The sequence below is a fragment of the Dama dama genome, chromosome 19, assembly GCF_033118175.1.
Source record: "Dama dama isolate Ldn47 chromosome 19, ASM3311817v1, whole genome shotgun sequence".
Taxonomy (NCBI): Eukaryota; Metazoa; Chordata; class Mammalia; order Artiodactyla; family Cervidae; genus Dama; species Dama dama.
Window position 1 is genome coordinate 22,966,270 of NC_083699.1, and position 18,199 is coordinate 22,984,468.

Consider the following 18,199-nt stretch of genomic DNA (forward strand, 5'->3'; position numbering starts at 1 on the left):
GACAACAGGATTTTCAGGCATTTCTTAAAATCACACTCTATGTATGTGATCACAATGTAATCACAATCTCAGCACGTATTTTATTACCAAAATTGAAGTTCACACTAGCAACTTGTATGTAAAAGTACTTAGGTAATCCTGGTCTGTCCTTGTCACAATATCAATAGACCTCTGCTGGAACTGTTTTTATTATGACAACCAAGCAGCTCAATTCGCTAGTCCTCCGGTCAGCAATTCCTAGGTGGAAAGTGTTCAGAAGAAGAAAGTTTTCTATTCGGCAGATGAAAGATCAAGACCCCCAAATATCTGTCCTTAGTAATGAGCCTAGTACTTTCTTGCTGTTTGCTCTGAAATATAGCACTTTAAATGCAGTACTTTCATTTCCAGTGGGGGTAGTGGTGACCATGCATAACTTAGAAGTGACATTGGAGCAACTGGAGCCATGGGAAACAAAAGATTTTACATACTACATAGGAATATAAAATGTTATATTTTAGTAGCTTCTTACATGTGTGCGTGTTTGTGTTCAGCCTATTAGTTGTGTCCAAGTCTTTGCAACCTCACAACTGTAGCCCACCAGGCTCCTCTGTCCATGGAATTTTCCAAGCAAGAATACTGGAGTGGGTAGTCGTTTCCTCCTGCAGGGGATCTTCCCAACCCAGGGTTTGAACCCGTGTCTCTTGTGTTTCCTGCATTGGCAGATGGATTCTTTACCACTGAACCACCCAGGAAGCCCTAGTTTCTTATATCTATATACACAAAAAATTGAATAACTACTGGAGGTTAACCCATAATTATCACAACCTCCACCAATTATTTAGATAATTACCTATAAATTTAAATATCTACTCCATAAGATTCACTAGCATTTTGTTCTTTTAATTTCAGAGAAATCAGCATTACTGAACCAATTCTTGAGCATAGGGGCTGTCTGGAAATTTTCTGAGGCCAATATAACATTGATGAAAAAATCAATAGTCAGGCTAAGAAATGGAAAATTTTATTTGAGCCAAACTGATAGTCTTCTAGAAATCTCTGAGGAGACTTCTGCTTGTTGGAGCTCAAAGCACAGTTATATACATTTTGAGACAAAGAGTTATATGTCAAGTGACTACCAACAGTTTACATAATCCAGATCTACATGAACAAAGCAAGTAGTGGGTCATGCTAACTCTTTACAAGATCAAGAAGGAATGTTATTTTTTGCAGAGGTCTGGTTAATGCAGATCCACAATACACACTTAAGGGAAGGAAGGAGGCCCAAACAGGCAAAAGAAATTTATGTTTAAATGTTTCTTGTCTTGCCATAAAATATGAATTTTATTTCATCAATAAGAAGAAAAAATGTGAGGATTTTTCTCCCACTCTGCATGTGTGGTCCAGGCCTAGAAGCCCTGGTTTTCCTGGACCTCCTGACTTCAGGTTCCATGAATTCTGAGGCAATTGAGCTGCTGTTCTCACCCTTGCCATCCCACTGCCCTCTTCCCATCTTCATAGACATTGGTTTTGGACAGAAAATAAGTTCTAGGCATATAAATAACCTATGAAGTTTAGCTTTCTTTCCTTGTCCAAAAGGTTTTAATGTGGGGGATTTTTTCTTCGTCAAACCCAGTATTTTCTCAAATTGCTGGGTTGGAAGCGGGTTGAGAAGGTAGATCCTTACATGTCTCTGTTCTCAAGTAAGACTACAATTATAGGAAATTGAGCGCAGTGATTGTAAGAAGCTCTCATCTTGCACAAGAAGAGCTTCCTCCATCAAATCAAGGAAGCTTCTTATTAAACCAGTTTCTTCTGATTTCACAGAGGACTATACAGATAATAGAGGCCGAGGATAGAATGAAGACTTCTTAACATTGTCTTGTAAACATGTTTCTCTCATTTACAGAAGCTTCAGAGGATAAGGACTCTGTCGTTGTCATCGGTGATTATTCACTCTATTGACACGCATTCACTTTGAGCCAGACACTGGAGTAGACACAGAACAACAGGATAAGGCATAGTACCTGCCTTTAAATGGTTCACAGTCTGGTAGAAAGAAAAACAACAAATTATATTATTTGTTGTTTAAATTATATTATATATTTTTAAATATACAATTTATATAGAAATATATTTAAACTATGTTAAATCATACATGAGCTTCCCAGGTGGCACTAGCGGTAAAGAACTGGCCTCCCAATGCAGGAGTCATAAGAGATGTGGGTTTGCTCCCTGGGTTGGGAAGATCCCCTGAAGGAGCACACGGCAACCCACTCCAGTATTCTTGCCTAGAGAATCCCCTGGTAGAGGAGCCTGGCAGGCTACAGTCAACGGGGTCACAAAGAGTTGGACACAACCGACTGACTAACACTTTCACTTTCTTTCTTTTTTTTTTTCAAGGTACCAAAAGAATTACATTAAAACAGTAACAAGTTTGGGGGAAAAAAAAAGATTTACACTTAGAAATAGCCTATCATCACAAAAACTAGAAAGATGCCTTGCTTTGCTCTTGGGCAATCAAGACATCACGACCTGTTTTATATCTCCAAAAAGGAGACTCACTGGAAACCTCAGTGCTGGCGACCCCAGTCAATTCATACTCGTTAGATGAGTCCAAATCTTAAATTAACACAAATTCCTTTCTTACAGTGAGAAAAAGAAAATCCATTTCAGGACAAAGGTGTGTCTTCAGTGAGAGAACTGCCTGCCGTCAGATGGCTTCCTGCTTATGTGTTTGAAGATCTTGGACTTCTCGACTTTCTTGGCTTTCTGGTAGCCAAATCCACCGCCACCGCCTCACTTTCTAACTCTGCCGTCATTGCTGTTCACATTCAAATCAACAAAAGGAGGCACCTTGAAGCCAAATGACAGAGCAACCTGAGGCAAATTTAAGTTATTAACATTGAAGATCTGTTTCAGGGAGTGAGAATCATAGGCTCGAATGTATGACTTATATGCTTCCTGGGCTGACTTATGAAGGAAGTAGTTCTTTTCAATCAGTTTTTCAAGCTGAGACTGAATGTCAGAAATTTTGGACCAGGAAAACTCAAATTCACTTAATGGAACCTTGGATTGCTTCAGGTAGCGAAGGAAACCTAATTCTTCAGGGCGCAAAATGAGCAAGGCGTGCCCTCTTCCATTCAGGCCTCTGGCTGTTCTGCCCACACGGTGAATGTATTCCCTGGGGTCATCCAGAGGGTCATACTGAACAATCCAGTCCATTTCAGGAATATCCAGCCCTCTAGCTGCCACGTCTGTACACAACAAGATCCCTGAATCTGCATTGCAGAACTGGAAGAACGTGGTCGTACGCTTGTTTTGTTTCTGCCTTCCATGAATGGCCAGGACAGGCAAATCGATGTAGTTCAGCAACTCATAGTGGTATTTCACGGACTTACAGGATGAAAAGAAGACCATTAGTTTCTTCTTCCGGTTCTTCTTAAGGAATGTAAAGAGCAGGAGGACTCTCTTTTCAGAAGGACAGACAACATATCCCTGCTCAAGACCGTCTACAGTTGCATTAGCTTTATCATCATCAACACCAACATACAAAGGCTCCTTTTTCAGAGAAATCCTTGCCAGGTCTTCAACTTTTCGAGTTTGTGTGGCAGAGAAGAGCATGGTCTGTCTGCGTGTTGGCAGAAGTTTGATGATTTGCTTTAATTCCTCTTCAAACCCAACATCCAAGATACGATCAGCCTCATCAATAACCAGACACTGGAGGTTTTTATACATGAACCCGGGGGTATTCCGCATGTGGTCCAGGAGACGGCCTGGCGTGGCCACATTGATGTTGATCCCATTGGCAAGCTTCTGCGCCTCAGCAGACCTGTTACTGCCACCCATTATTAACCCGATGACCCACCATGTTCACAACACTTTCACTTTCAAATCATACATACTATAGCACTGACTGTACGAAATATTATAGAAGCCCAGAAACAGAAATAGTTAAGTCTACTGAAGAAAGAATTCAGGGAAGATTTCACTGTGGCGGTGACAAGGTTTCCTGACCTTTGAAGGCTCTGTCAAGTGTGAAGTGGGGGAGAAAAAAAAAAAAGAAACGTGCGGGCATGGAAGGGCATTTAGCGGGATGGGGAACTAGGAGAACTGTGGTCTCGCAGTCTAAAGATGAAGCACAAAGGAGCAAACCAGCTGATTCTAAGGAAGAAGATGATGGTTGGATACGGTCAACTGACACACTATTTGCAGGGGATAGAAAGCTAAAGTCTTCATTTCTCAGACTCTCTTGAAACTAAAGTCTGGCTCTAATTCAGTGCACTGGTTGGTTACCATAAGGAGAAAAGTGATGAGGAGGCCATCTTTCTTTCTGCTGCTTCTGACTTTCACTCTGCTGACAAGCAAAGTCATGGAGACACAGGGTTTTTCTACAGCTCCAGTGTTCAGTCTTGACTGTGGGAGCTAAGAGGCAGTTATTGCAGTGTTGACAACAACTTCTGATCCTGGCTTCCTGACAGGCTGATCACAGCTAGCTGGTAGTTTCTAGAACTCAGTGTTGCTATTGTGGATTCCACCCTCCTTCAAGGTAGAGATCCCCATGACTGGTTAGTTCTGCAGGGTCTGACAGTTATTCAAACAGGCCCAGTCTTGATCCTGCTCTTGCAAACTTTCAATGATTTTGGAAGCAACTAATTTCTCTAAGTAAGTCCTTACAAACAACAACATTAATAATACAATTTTCATTCATATACAGAGTACTCATGATTTCCGTATCTTTGCCCTATTAGTTGGGGTTAAGTGCAAAAAAAGAGAAACTCTGTATACATTAACAAGGATTTAATTAGGGGAATGATGAAGCAATTACCATTTCAGTTAAAACTCAAAGTGACTTTAAAAATTTTTCTTAGTCTAATATTAGCATGCTGAAAATTCCTGTATTATACTTTGCAAAACAAAATATCTGCTTATTTTTTAATAATATATACTCATTGTCCTGTTTATGCTGTTTGCTGAGTGGAAGTCTAAAGAATCAATTCATTTTAAAATATTAAATGAAATTTTAAATAAAATTAGGTTTACCATATTTTATTTTGATTTAAACATATTTACATTAAATTTTTTCTTTGTGATAACAGCATTAAGTCACTGACATTATCAATTAACATATTTTAAAGTGCTTTCATAAAAACAATGCCCCAGAAGGCCTGGCCATTATTTTCTATGCTTCCCTACAATTTTTTTCTTTTCAGTTTAGTCATACATATATACTTAACGTACCAAATGGACCCAGAGGAAGTGTTATTTAAAACAAAAACCTAAATGTATCAGTGTCCAGTTTGCATACCTCTAATCAATGGGAATATACATTTACATACTATTCCCTTCCACTTCCTGGGATGGTAGCTCCCAGGAAACTGAATTCTTCAAGTCCCCACCTATTCATCAGTCCTCCAGTGAGGGTATCAAATCACAAAACTCTTTGCTTAGCAGAGCATGGTAATGAGTTTTTATATTTATGTATCCAAAGAAATCTTATAAAGAGTAAAGACATCAAATTCTCTACTCCATATAGCAAAATTCTGAGTTTCAGAGGCAACCCTGCGGAGAAGTGACAGGGTCAAGGGCTAAAGAGCAGTTTTGCTTTGACAAAAGAAAGGGAAAGAGGCAATATCCTTCATTTGAGAAAGAAATAAAAGCCAAGTGACAGGAATGAGATTGCAAACTCAAAAGGAAATCAGAGCAACAGGAGAAAACTCACCACTACCACCATCAAAGATATAAATGGGGTGATGAGAAGAATGCTTGAGCTATTTTTATATAGATATTACACAGATGGAAGACCCAGAATGTGACATTTGGGTTATAATTGTAAACTTAGTCATTCTTAATGTTGCTATACACAGCTGGGGAGAATGGGCGGCGGGCGGTTAACAAGGAGCGGAAGATAGTCTATAGAGTATAGACAGGGTGGAACTGGGGGGAATGATTTAGGAGGCTTTTGCAACAACAGTTCAGGTAGGAAGTGATAAAGACTTGATCAAAGCAATGGCAGTAGGAAAGATGAGGAAGAGAAGATTCCAAACACCTCAGCTGTAGACTCAACAGGATTGTTGACTGACCGGTTGGGATATCTTCAAGGTTTCTAGCATGAGTGATTAAGTGAACAGTGATGCAGTTGTGAGTTTAAAAATACAGTAAAAGGGACAGATTTTGCCGGGGAAATGGTGATTTCTAGTTGGCCGTTAATTGGAGATATACAGAAAACAGTTAGAAATATACATTTATACAGTATTTTGTAATTAAGCTATTAACATGAATAAGAATCTCCAGAATGTATAAAGAAAAGGGAAGAAGATGAACATGGAAGCATGGTGACCATGAACATTGACAAGCTAGGTAAAGAAAGAGAAGTCAAAAGAGAAACAAGAAGGAAGAACCCAATATCACAAATGCCAAAGAAAGAGCATAAATTAAGTGCATGGTCAATATTGTCAAATCCTTAATATGACGCTACAAAAGAAGCCATTGAACTTGACGTGAATATTAATGGATGGTGGAGGTAGAAACCAAAGTGTTGTAGTCTAAGGATGAATATCAGTGAGAATATGGGGACAGTAAATTAAATCTCTTCTGAACAAAAAGGTGATAGAGCAGTAGCTAGAGAGGAAGTCATTTTCCACAAAGGGTTTTCATTCCCCATTATAGTCCTAACCTAGTATTTTGCCTCCTGTATGCACTGAACATCTGTTAAATGCAGTAATATTTTTGTTTATGAACCAGATTTCCTAGAAAAGGAGCCAGTATTCTCCAAATGCATGCATGCAAGCTCATGCATGCATATGTGCATGTTGACTCTTGGTGACCCCCATGGATTGCAGCCCACCAGGCTCCATGAAATTTTCAAGGCAAAAGTACTGGAGTGGGTTGTCATTTCCTACTCCAGGGAATCTTCCCAACCCAGGGATCAAACCTGAGTCTCTGGTGTCTCCTGCATTGGCAGGTGGATTCTTTATCACTGAGCCACCTGGGAAGCCCATTCTCCAAATATAACAGTACAAAACAGATCTACCCTCATTCTGGATGGGGAGGCCTGAAGGAAATAAAGAAGTTTCATATTGTGTTGTCTTGGGTTAATTGGTAAAAATCACTTTTTCCTTCACCCCTCTCTGACTACACATACCTTGATTCTAGATTACAGATGGAAAAGGAACCAAAGGACTTGCTGATCCTGTTCCTGGAGGGCAGAATTTCATAGTTCAAAAATGAACTTCAGCTATCTTATTTTATAAAAGAATAGGCATCAAATGCCACTATTTGCCTTAATTGCCTATTTAATTGCTATTAGATTACATACATACTATGGTAAACAGAGAATTTTTTAATGATATATGTTCAACATAACATTAAGAGAAAAAGGCATATTATGCAATATGATCTCAATTGGAGGAAAGGGAGAAATATATAAATATAAATACACACAAAGTATAAATAAATACTAGAAAAAAAAAGAAAGAAAATAAAATGATAACAGATCTTTGAGTGGTAGCATTAGGGATTTTTATTTCCTTCATCTTGCTTTTCTACATTTTTCCAATTTTCTAGTATTTAAAATATTTAAAGCTTCCATTAAAGTTGTGAGAATTTCTACCTAGAACCACTTACTAGCAATTTAAGCCTATTATCTTCATCTGGGCAACTCTAAAATAACAATGATGACACCACTCTTAGGGAAGAAAATGAAGAAATAAAGAGCCTCTGGATGAAGGTGAAAAAGCTAACTTAAAACTCAACATTCAGAAAACTAAGGTCATAGCATCCGGTCCCATCACTTCATGGCAAACAGTAAGGGGAACAATGGAAACAGTGACAGACTTTATTTTGGGGGGGCTCAAAATCACTGCAGATGGTGACTGCAGCCATGAAATTAAAAGACGCTTGCTCCTTGGAAGAAAAGCTCTGACCAACCTAGACAGCATATTAAAAAGCAGAGACATTATTTGGTCTACAAAGGTCCCTCTAGTCAAGCTATGGTTTTTCTAGTAGTCATGTACGGATGTGAGAGTTGGACTACAAAGAAAGCTAAGGGCCGAAGAATTGATGCTTTTGTACTGTGGTGTTGGAGAAGACTCTAGAGAGTCCCTTGGACTGCAAGGAGATCAAACCAGTCCACCTAAAGGAAATCAGTCCTGAATATTCATTGGAAGGACTGGATGCTGAAGCTGAAACTCCAATACTTTGGCCACCTGATGCGAAGAACTGACTCACTGGAAAAGACCCTGATGCTGGGAAAGATTGAAGGCAGGAGGAGAAAGGGAGGACAGAGGATGAAATGGTTTGAAGGCATCACCGACTGGATGGACCTGAGTTTGAGTAAGCTCTGGGAGTGGGTGAGGAACAGGGAAGCCTGGCCTGCTGCAGTCCATGGGGTCGCAAAGAGTCAGACACGACTGAGCGACTGAACTCACTCACTCAAAATAACAATAGTTATAACTAGTGTCCAAGTATCCTGTGGTCTTCTTAATTTCAACTTCTTAGATGTTCTCTATTTATCTTATTAGTTCCTCGTACCTCCCTGAGTTCTGACGCTTGGATTCTAAAAGTGCGTTTTGAGAACCAACGTGGAAAATGGAATGCGGAATCCAAAGTCTGTGTCAGATGAGCCCAACTACTCTCTACTTTGCATGGGGAAAGATAATTGGTCTTCAATGTAGGATGTGCCATTTACTAACTGTGGAGCCTTAGATAAACCAATTCATATCGCTGCACCTCCGCTGTCTCAGTTTTCCCACCTTCAAAATGGGATTAGTAGGATTTACAAACGGGGAATGGATAGGGCAGGGCTCACTGGCAAGAAAGGAAGTATCACAGTCAAAGACTGTCTAGAATTCCACAGGTCCCAGTAAATCCTAGGGGGAAAGCTCCACCCCAAACCTACTGACTCCGAAGGGGGGGTGGACCCCGGAATCTATTTTAACAGCTTTCCAGGTGAGTCAGATGTCTAATCAAGAGGACTCTTTCCAGTCCTCCAGCTCTTTGATCCACTTATTAACTTCCTTCTGGTCCCAGCGATTTCCAGTTCCCGCTAAAAAAAAAAAAGGAGCCGACGAAAGAGGGGAGAAAAAGCATATCCAGGGTCGGAGTGGCAGATACCGATCACTTGCCAGCTTCCCTCCTTCCCCGGCGCCAGCCGCCAGGTTACATAACGGGTCCCGCGGCGCGCTCTCGCGAGGTTTCCACCGCCCCCGCCTCGGTCCACGTCAGAGGGAACCGGGCGGAGCGGCCAACATGGCGGAACGCAGGCGACACAAGAAGCGGATTCAGGTAGCAAAGCCGAACCCTGGGGTAGGGGGCTTTAGGGCGCTCGGAAGTGGAAGATGCTGGGAAAGCTCCCGGGAAGGGCGAGCGAAATCGAGGACGAGGTGGGGTGGGGTTCCACCGCGAGGCCGCAGGTTGTGGGCTGCGTCGTTGTGAGGGGCCTGAGGAAGGGCGGCGTTGGAGACGGCGGAGACAGGCGGAGGTGCTCGGTCTGCGGCGGAAGGCAGAAGGCGCTGCGCTCGGAATCGGCCGTGGAGGCGCGGCCGTCAGTTCAAGGTTCCGGTGGAGGCGCCGGCCTGGGCCTGTGCTGGGAGGTCAGCGCCCTCCAAGCGCAGACATCGACCCTCCCGAGCTCCTCCCCTCCCTTCTCCACCCCATCTTTTCGCCTTAGCTGTCCCGAAATTGAGGCCACGGTAACTAGGGTAGAAGAAGGCGGAGGAGTGATCTAAAGCTGCCTGTTCTTTGTGCGCGGATAGAAGGACCGTAGGAGGTGGGAGTGAGCGGGGTTTGGTCAGCTGCCCCGAGGCCCAGGCCGCGAACTGCGTATCCAGGTGTTCGTTTGCTTGTACCCTTCTTCCTCCTTATTATTATTAACGTAAGCGTCCAGCTGAAGCTTTGTGGCTTTCTTTCAGCGACACAATGTAAATAAACAAAACTCTGGGTACGGCAACGAGCGGGTCGCGCCCAGGAACCTTTGACATGGCAGGGTGTCATCCTCATAACCTACATAGCATCCCTACCTCATTCAACAGGCCTGTCATCTGTGTATTTCTTCCCTACAATTTTCCCCTGTTGTTCATGCTCTCTGCTCAGAGGATTAAATATGTGGAACATCTTCGACTCACGATGTGTCTCTCCTTGTTAGTTTATGTGCCTAGAAACCTTCATATGTCATCATAAATTGGGCATGTTGTAAATTGTTAATATGCTAGTCACAAATTGTTACACTCATTTTCTTTCTGTTCCTTACTATTTCATTGCTTAGAATGACTTTTCGTCTGATGTTTTATTTCCCCATTTAAAAAAAGTTTATCACTTAACTTACACCACGGGTGATTTAGGTATATGCAAGTTAAAATTATCCTTAAAAGTCTGAAGTACTAGGGGAAAAAAAGATGCCAGTGATCAGTAAATCTGGAATTTTGTAATAGGGCAGAAATAAGAGAGTAGTTTCAAATAGAGTACAGAACGGGACCAGAAAGAGACAAATCCTGCCCCCTGCCCCAAGTTCAGACAGGCCATAAAACCAAAGCTTAAGTTTATTGTGAAAGAAGTTTATAATTATACTATTCCTAGTCTTTCAAAATTTAATGTTATTGGTCAGTTCTGGATACATAATATTTTCATTAGAATTTGTATTGAAGTTGTCAAATTAGTACTTAGTGAATTTCTTATATTTACACATATGGTACATTTTATGGCCCTAAATAAACATTTTTTTTTTTTAATTTCAACTGTTCTTTACTGTGGTCACAAAGGTGATCCTAATTTACTTTGAATAGCTGCTCTATTTCAATTGTGATCTCATATTAAGCAAAAAGATAGATTAAAAACTGGTATAGCAGTGTTAGTGACTGGGAGCTAAAACTTGAGCCATACTGTGCCAGTTGGTACCCCAGTGTCAGTAATTATTAGCTGTGTAACTTTGGTCAAATTACTTAGCTTTTTCCCTCTATTACCAAATCCATAAGAAGGAATATTTACCTTGAAAAGGGATCCTCTTTGGGTTGTGGTGGAAAAAAATAGGTGAGTGGATGACTTGTTATTAAAGGTTATAAAAGCTATGAAAATAGTATTTGGCACATAACTCCTTTTTCCACCTCCCGGAGGATGAAGGGTTTAGGATAATTTTTTTTGGTTTTTGCTTGGCACTGCTGAAGAAAGATTAACAGTTAAACCTATTCAGTAAATAAACCTTTGAGTTGTGAGTGCTATAAAAAATTTTTAGTTACTGTTGTTTAATTGTGGATTAGCTAAGTATGTAAGGATCTGATTGTTAAAAATCAAGTTGTTATACTGCTAAGTGAAAATAAAGGACACTTCTCAAATCCTCCAACTTTTCTATATAGCTATGCTGTGTGGAATGTTGTAGAGCTCTTGGGTGTGCTACTTGGAGTACTACTATGCAGTCTCAACAAATTAATAAAAATATACAGTAGCTTATCAAGCTCCCTTTTTTTTTCCCTCCAGGGAATCAGAAACTGTAATATTGACGTTACTTTAGACAAAAAGATCAAATGTAGTAGCCATGTTTACAGTTGAAGTTACAGAAAAAATCTTATTGTAAGACTTTTGGACAAGAAGTTCTGTAATATCAACTCTGTTTCCTGTTGTTTGTTACTTGATGTTTCATGTTTACAAAAGATTTTTACCTATAATAGAATTAGTGACCTTGAATGTAATTTGTATGTTGGGGAAAAGGATTGCTACATGTAAGTTAAGGGTTTTAAAAAGTAGTTAATTTGTATACTTTTTCTGGGATAGCCTAATTTTAGATTTCTGGTATTCTGTCAAAGTTAGAAGCAAGAGGACTATTTTGTCACATTTCCTTCTTGGACTCACTTTACTGGCCACTAAAAACCAAAAGTGAGCTATGTGTTCATTGACATTACATTGGGAAGTTTTCTTGTTTGAGATTCCCAAGTGAGAGTGATCTCAATTCAAATTAATAAAATATTTGAAAACAAATAATTGTTAGTTTTCTAAGATATGCAACCATGTAAGTTCAAGAACATACAATAAGGGCTTATAGGTTAACAAAGTGCTGTTTACTAGAAAGGTTAGTTTAAAATCCTGGTACCATCAAATTTGAGTTGAAAAGGAATTTCAAATTGGGTTTTTTGGAAACCTCATATTACTATACTACCGTTATCCCTCATCCTTTAAGCTGCTATGTGACTTTAAGCAAATGATTTATTCAAGATCTCTGGCTTTCAGATTTTAAGTTGAAACCTATTTGCATTTTCACAAATATTTTACACTGCTTGTGAAAGTGTTCGTCACTCAGTCGTGTCTGACTGTGTGACCCCATGGGCTGTAGCCCACCAGGTTCCTCTGTCTGTGGGATTCTCCAGACAAAAATACTGGAGTGGGTAGCCATTCCCTTCTCCAAGGGATCTTGCTGATCCAGGGATGGAACCCTCGTCTCCCACAGAGCAGGCAAATTCTTTACCATCTGAGACAACACTGCTTGTATAAAAATACAAATTGACAATTGGTGCCCTAATCTATTTCTTTTGCTCAGTTTATTCAACAAACTTATTTTTTACCTAAGATTATTTCTGTTGAATAAATCGATTTTAAAAATTTTTCATCATTTTGAGGGTAGGAGAATGAGGGGGCAGAAATTCTAAGTCAAAAATTCTGTAAGATTGAAGCTCATGGCTTACTGACTCTTGATCTAATTTTTTTTTCTCAAAAAGTTTACCTTAAGTACCAGCTAAAATAATATATAGCTGGAAATGGTAACCCCAGTTTCATTGTAGTATTTTTTAATGTCGATATATTCTGAAATAAAAATAGTATTTGTTAAATAATTTAAAAAGAAAGTTCTGCCCTAACTTTCCATTTTTGTAATTTTGGACTGTGAGTTGCAACCGCTGGCGTCTTGGTGTTTGGGTTGGCAGTCCATCCTCAAAATGTATTGGTTCTTTGCTTGCTCATTCTAAGATATTTGGGCTCATTCATTGAGCTACAGAGTTCTCTTCATTTGAGGGTTAATAAACTGGTTTCTCTTTTTTAGTGGGTGATGCTGTTCCCAAACGGCCTTCAATTTTTTCATTAGATTTCTAGAAAAGTTAGGAAAATATTCTGAAGATTTATTTACATCCAAAGGGAACAAAGAGGGGAGTTACTATAGTCTAATGTATATATAGACCGGAAGAGGATAAGACTGTTTTAGCCTGCAGCAGGGGAGCAGTGAGAATGAAGATTCCATGGCAGACTCTTCTGTATTACTAGCTTCCCAAGTCATGTAATCTTGGTATGCTTCAATAACAATCTTTCTGGCTTCAAAGCCCCAGCAGATGGCACAAATCCTGAACTCTCAGAGGCAGCCTACAATATGTATAAGTTATATGTGGTATAATGAACATGTCATATTTCACAGAAGATAATAGAAGTTTTTTAAGGATTTGAACTTGGAGGAGCAAGGAAGATATCAGTTCTATTGTACAAATATCTTGTTAAGAATGCTAGTCAGATGTTTTAGGGAAGTTACTGATACTTTAAGCAAGTATCAATGAATAAGGAACTCTGTGTCTAGTTGAGAGAGATTATCCAAGTCCATGTTTTCTGGGCCTTTTCTGTTTATTCATGCTTCAGTTCAGTTCAGTCGCTCAGTCGTGTCCGGCTCTTTGCGACCCCGTGAATCTCAGCACAGTAGGCCTCTCTGTCCATCACTTGACTCCTGGAGTTTACTCAAACTCATGTCCATCGAGTGGGTGATGCTATCCAGCCATCTCATCCTCTGTCGTCCCCTTCTCCTCCTGCCCCCAATCCTGTTCATGCTTAGTAGTGCCTTTACCAAGGAGGGGAAGGGAAGGAAGATAGAATGCTTGAGTATGTTTTTGCAGTTGTGGAAAAGAGCCTGGTGAACTTGAAGTTAGTTGTTAAAATGAGGTTTTTAAACTGTTGTGGATTCATGGAGAATCAAATTCCCTACTGTATAATAATAGAGTGAACTTTTCAGTTTCTTTTGTATCCTTATAACATATTTTACATGTGGTGCCTGTATCAGCAGTCAGTAGATTGATACCGTGTTTAGTTAATGGTTTGAGTGTTAGTATGAGTGTAGACTTGTCATGCTTAAGGTTGATGTGATTGTTTCCTCCCCAGAATAACCTTCATCCCGAAGTTGTGTTATTGAAAAACTGTCCTTTTAGTTGATCAGACTAGAAATTTGACATTTTTTACTAAGTAATTTCATTCATCCTTTATCTTTGAGTCCTTCCTATCTGTTCTACATTTGAAATGTTTCAGATATCAAAATCCTTCTTAGTCCAGAGTATCACATCACATCTTAGTTGAATACTAACTTGTTTCCCTGCCTTATGCATTTATTCTCCAGTTCATTCTACATGTAGGCTCCAAAATAGTATCTCAGTCATTTTTTTTCTCATTATGATCCTCCTCCTAGTCAAAAACTTTCTGTGACTTACAGGGTAAATTTGAAATTTCTCAGAATGCTTTGAATAAATAGTAATTTAGCCCTATTATACTTACACCTACTTAGCCTCACAATGCTTTCTAACTTGTCTCTAATGAAACCAAATTTTATGCTCATTTTCAGCCACAGTTTTTTTATACTATTCATTCAGCTTATCCTAAATTTGTTCATCTTTCAGAATCTAGGTCCCTCTTCCAGGAGATCTTTCATAGCTCCCATTTTGTGCTCCTAAAATATTTTTTCTGCCACTCATTTGAAAAATAACAGTTGTTGTTTTGGATAGTTGTAACATAATGTAGGTATTGTGCCTTAAGAAATTTTTGGTATTAACTGTAGCACCCAGTGGTATTTTAGGGTAAACAACTCAGTAAGTATATGTTTGAACAATTTACGTTTATCACTTCTCCCCCACATATCATTTTTAATCAAGCATATCCCAGTAACAACTTATCAGTCAACTGGATAAATCTTTAGATTGACAACATATGTATTAACTGAGGGAAAAATTAAACATATATGGCTATGATTATAAAGTAGAATTGGTCTCTATAAAGCCAATTATACTATCTTATTATTTCCAACTATTTATATAGTGTGACTTTTTTGGCTGTAAATGAACATACAGGATATTGTTTACTAATAGATGAGGCTTCTAGAAATTCAGTGTGTTACTCAGGCATAATTAAATGCTATTATTTTACATATACTAATGTATTTTAGTGTGATTTCAAAAACCAAAATACAGAATACTTTTTAGCTTGTGAGAACTATATTTTGTGAAAGTGAAAGTTGCTCAGTCTTGTACGGCTCTTTGCGACCCCATGGACTGTATAGTCCATGGGATTTTCCAGGCCAGGATACTGGAGTGGACTGGACCCCAGATTAAATAATTATGAACACTGTAGATGGTAGTGAACTTAGTAGTGTTAAAGTTTGAATTTACAGTTTTTTAAGATTCTGTTTTTCTGTCATACTTGTTTTTACATATAAAACTAAAGGTCTTTTATTCTTATAAATATTTGGTTTTTATTATAGTCTTCATTTGGATTGAATGTTTGGGGTTTTTAGGTTTTTTTTAATTTTTATTTTATATTGGAGTATAGTTGATTTACAGTGTGTGGGCTTTTAATTATTATTGTCACAGATAGTAACCCACAAATGAAGTAGTATGAGAGTATAAAAATCATGCACTGTTAATTGGCTGTTTGAAGCAGAGAAGTTGGGAAATGCAAAGGAAGAAATCCGAGAAGTAGCTGCCTGGTGACCCAACAACAAGGGTACAGATTTTCACTTCATCTCACAAATTATTCCTCTTCAGGGTAAAGTTAAAGCTGAGACTTTGTTAGTTGTCCCTTATTTTCCACAAACATAACTGAATTCAGACTTATTTGAAATTTTTGGAAAAACTGACTTAAATACAGATAATGTACATAGTTTATTTTCCCTGTTTTGTATTATTAGAATGTCTTGCCTAAAAGATAAATGTCTTCAGCATTATTTGTTCACAGCAGTCTAGATTCTTAGCAGTTAATTCTTCACTATTATTTAGCACTTTATTCATTTCAAGAAATAGACCTTCATGAAATCATTCACATTTAAATTATACGTTGCTAGAAATATTGCTTGAGTTCTGTATGTATTGTGCTTAAAAATGTGAAGACAATGCTTTTATTTTGATATTAGTAACTTACAGCAGTAAGACAACTTCTAAAGGTAAAAAATAAGATATGTACAAATGTAAGTTGCTCTCATTTTCTTCAATATATGAGTGGGGAGAATAAGTACACTGCTTTTAACTACTCAAAAGTAGTTCAGGAGCTAAGGAAATAAAACCAAGATGGGAAATGATAAACAATGAAGTGGTAGAAAATTTGGAAGAAGGAATGGGAAAATTTTAGAAAACAAGGAAGGATTAAAGCAGCCTTTTCAAAACTCTTTGTTCACTTCCATTAATTAGTTCTTAAAGTGAAAGTCACTCAGCCATGTCCGACTCTTTGCGACCCCCTGGACTATACAGTCCGTGGAATTCTCCAGGTCAGAATACTGGCGTGGCTAGCCATTCTCTTCTCCAGGGGATCTTCCCAACTCAGGGATCCAAGCTAGGTCTTTTACATTGCAGGTGGATTCTTTACCAGCTGAGCCACCAGGGAAGCCCAGTTAGTTTTAAATGAGATTATAATTTACTTGTCTATTGCATTTTTATTTTTGCTTTACCTCTGTTCAGAAAGGAAGAAGAAAGGCAAGGTGAGAAAGGGTTCCCCGACAGTATCTAGAATTTGTAACCCTAAAGGGAAAGAGAATACAAATCTTCAGCATCTCAAGTAGTATCTTGTATCTGGGACCACACTGGGACAGCCATCTTTGGTTAATTTGAGAACTCCTCCTGCAATCTCTAGTCTTTTGTTTAGGGTATGTAACTTTGGCTGTTATTTAACATTTATTTATGGCACCTGTTTCTACTTACTTTGACATTTGGGCACTCACTATTGACAACCTCTTAATGTTTTGAATTATTGTCTTGTAGCTTGTAAAAAGAGACCAGGCAAGGGTAAAGATGAACTGGTACAAAGTGGTTACCATGCTGGAAAAACAGGGTAAATCTGCAGTTTAATGATTACACACAAAGATTACGACATGTAACAGATTGTAATTCCTCAATAAACTTTAATCAGGAAAAAAAATAAAAATAAAAACAACTGGAAAAAATAAATAAATAAATGCCTTGTAGCTGAGGCCAAGAGACAAGCAACTTTGGGCCCTGTCAACTTGTATTTGAAAAATGTGTAATTTTTAAAATCTCCATTCTGTCTTTTGTATAGATTACCAAGTCTGATCTAGAAAAAGCTTGAAAGAAAGGCCTGTAGTACACTTTAAAAGATTTTCAGAAAAGATCTTTAATTTATTCTTCAGTGTATGAATGTCTCAAGTAAATGATTACATTAAATTTAATATTGTTACTTTGCAGGAAGTTGGTGAACCATCTAAAGAAGAGAAGGCTGTAGCCAAGTTTCTTCGATTCAACTGTCCAACAAAGTCCACCAATATGATGGGTCACCGGGTTGATTATTTTATTGGTAGGATTTCATATTTTAAATTATGTTAGTGTACATATTTTATAAAGATATCTAATTTGGGGATAGGCAGATGTTTTAAAAGTGCTTTGCAAGAATGATTGGTGAAGCTAGGTTAGGGGCATATGGCCCGTGCTTATCCTATTCTTTCCTTTCATGATTAAAAATGTCAATAGTAAAAGTACTTTTTAATGACATTTGAGATATTTTTATAATAGAATAAGATTTATTTTCAGTATTAATTTTTAATCAGATAGTACATGTACTTAATGATAACTTTTTAAAAAAACTCCAGCATAGAATTCAGTGTGAAACCAGTCTGTTGGAACCAAGTTGGGAGCTGCTTTTGTTCTTCATATAATCTGAACAACTTCATTATAAGCTAATATCATCTGTAATATTGCCCCATAACTTATAAGTCAATAGTTGTTGAGTTTGCCTGTCTGATCAATTAAGATTGAATTGCCATTATCAAGAAGAAATTCCTTTATATTGTCTTTAGTGCTATGATTAATGATTTTGCTAGTCATTAAAAGTTTGAAAAATAGACATGCTATTCTTTTCAGATCTCATCTATTTAGCTTTTTCTAGTGACAGTAGATTGCTCACAGAACTTATTCCTTGGTGGGTAAAGCTTAGAGACAGAATTTCTCTCACTGTGGTAGAGGATGATTTTTGGTTTGTCCTATATTTTGATTGTTTGATA

The 18,199-nt window shown here is 38.4% G+C and overlaps 2 protein-coding genes across 2 annotated transcripts in view; one reads left to right on the forward strand and one right to left on the reverse strand.

Annotated features, from left to right (window-relative positions):
- Positions 1-2,382: 2,382 nt before the first annotated feature.
- On the reverse strand, positions 2,383-3,881 carry LOC133073890 (ATP-dependent RNA helicase DDX18). The gene has a single exon (XM_061167876.1). The coding sequence runs from the start codon at positions 3,823-3,825 to the stop codon at positions 2,776-2,778; it is 1,050 nt and encodes a 349-aa protein (XP_061023859.1). The 5' UTR covers positions 3,826-3,881; the 3' UTR covers positions 2,383-2,775.
- A 5,244-nt stretch (positions 3,882-9,125) lies between these two features.
- The window catches only part of SEC62 (SEC62 homolog, preprotein translocation factor), a 28,286-nt gene continuing 19,212 nt past the window's right edge, over positions 9,126-18,199 (forward strand). Inside the window, exons 1-2 of the mRNA XM_061168298.1 lie at positions 9,126-9,261; positions 17,388-17,496. Of these exons, the coding sequence (XP_061024281.1) occupies positions 9,226-9,261; positions 17,388-17,496 (145 nt within the window). The 5' untranslated portion in view covers positions 9,126-9,225. The remainder of the gene's footprint in view (positions 9,262-17,387; positions 17,497-18,199) is intronic.

What these genes read in the sequence shown, in the direction of transcription:
- LOC133073890 (XM_061167876.1), bottom strand. Translation starts at nt 3,825, where the DNA reads ATGGGTGGCAGTAACAGGTCTGCTGAGGCGCAGAAGCTTGCCAATGGG.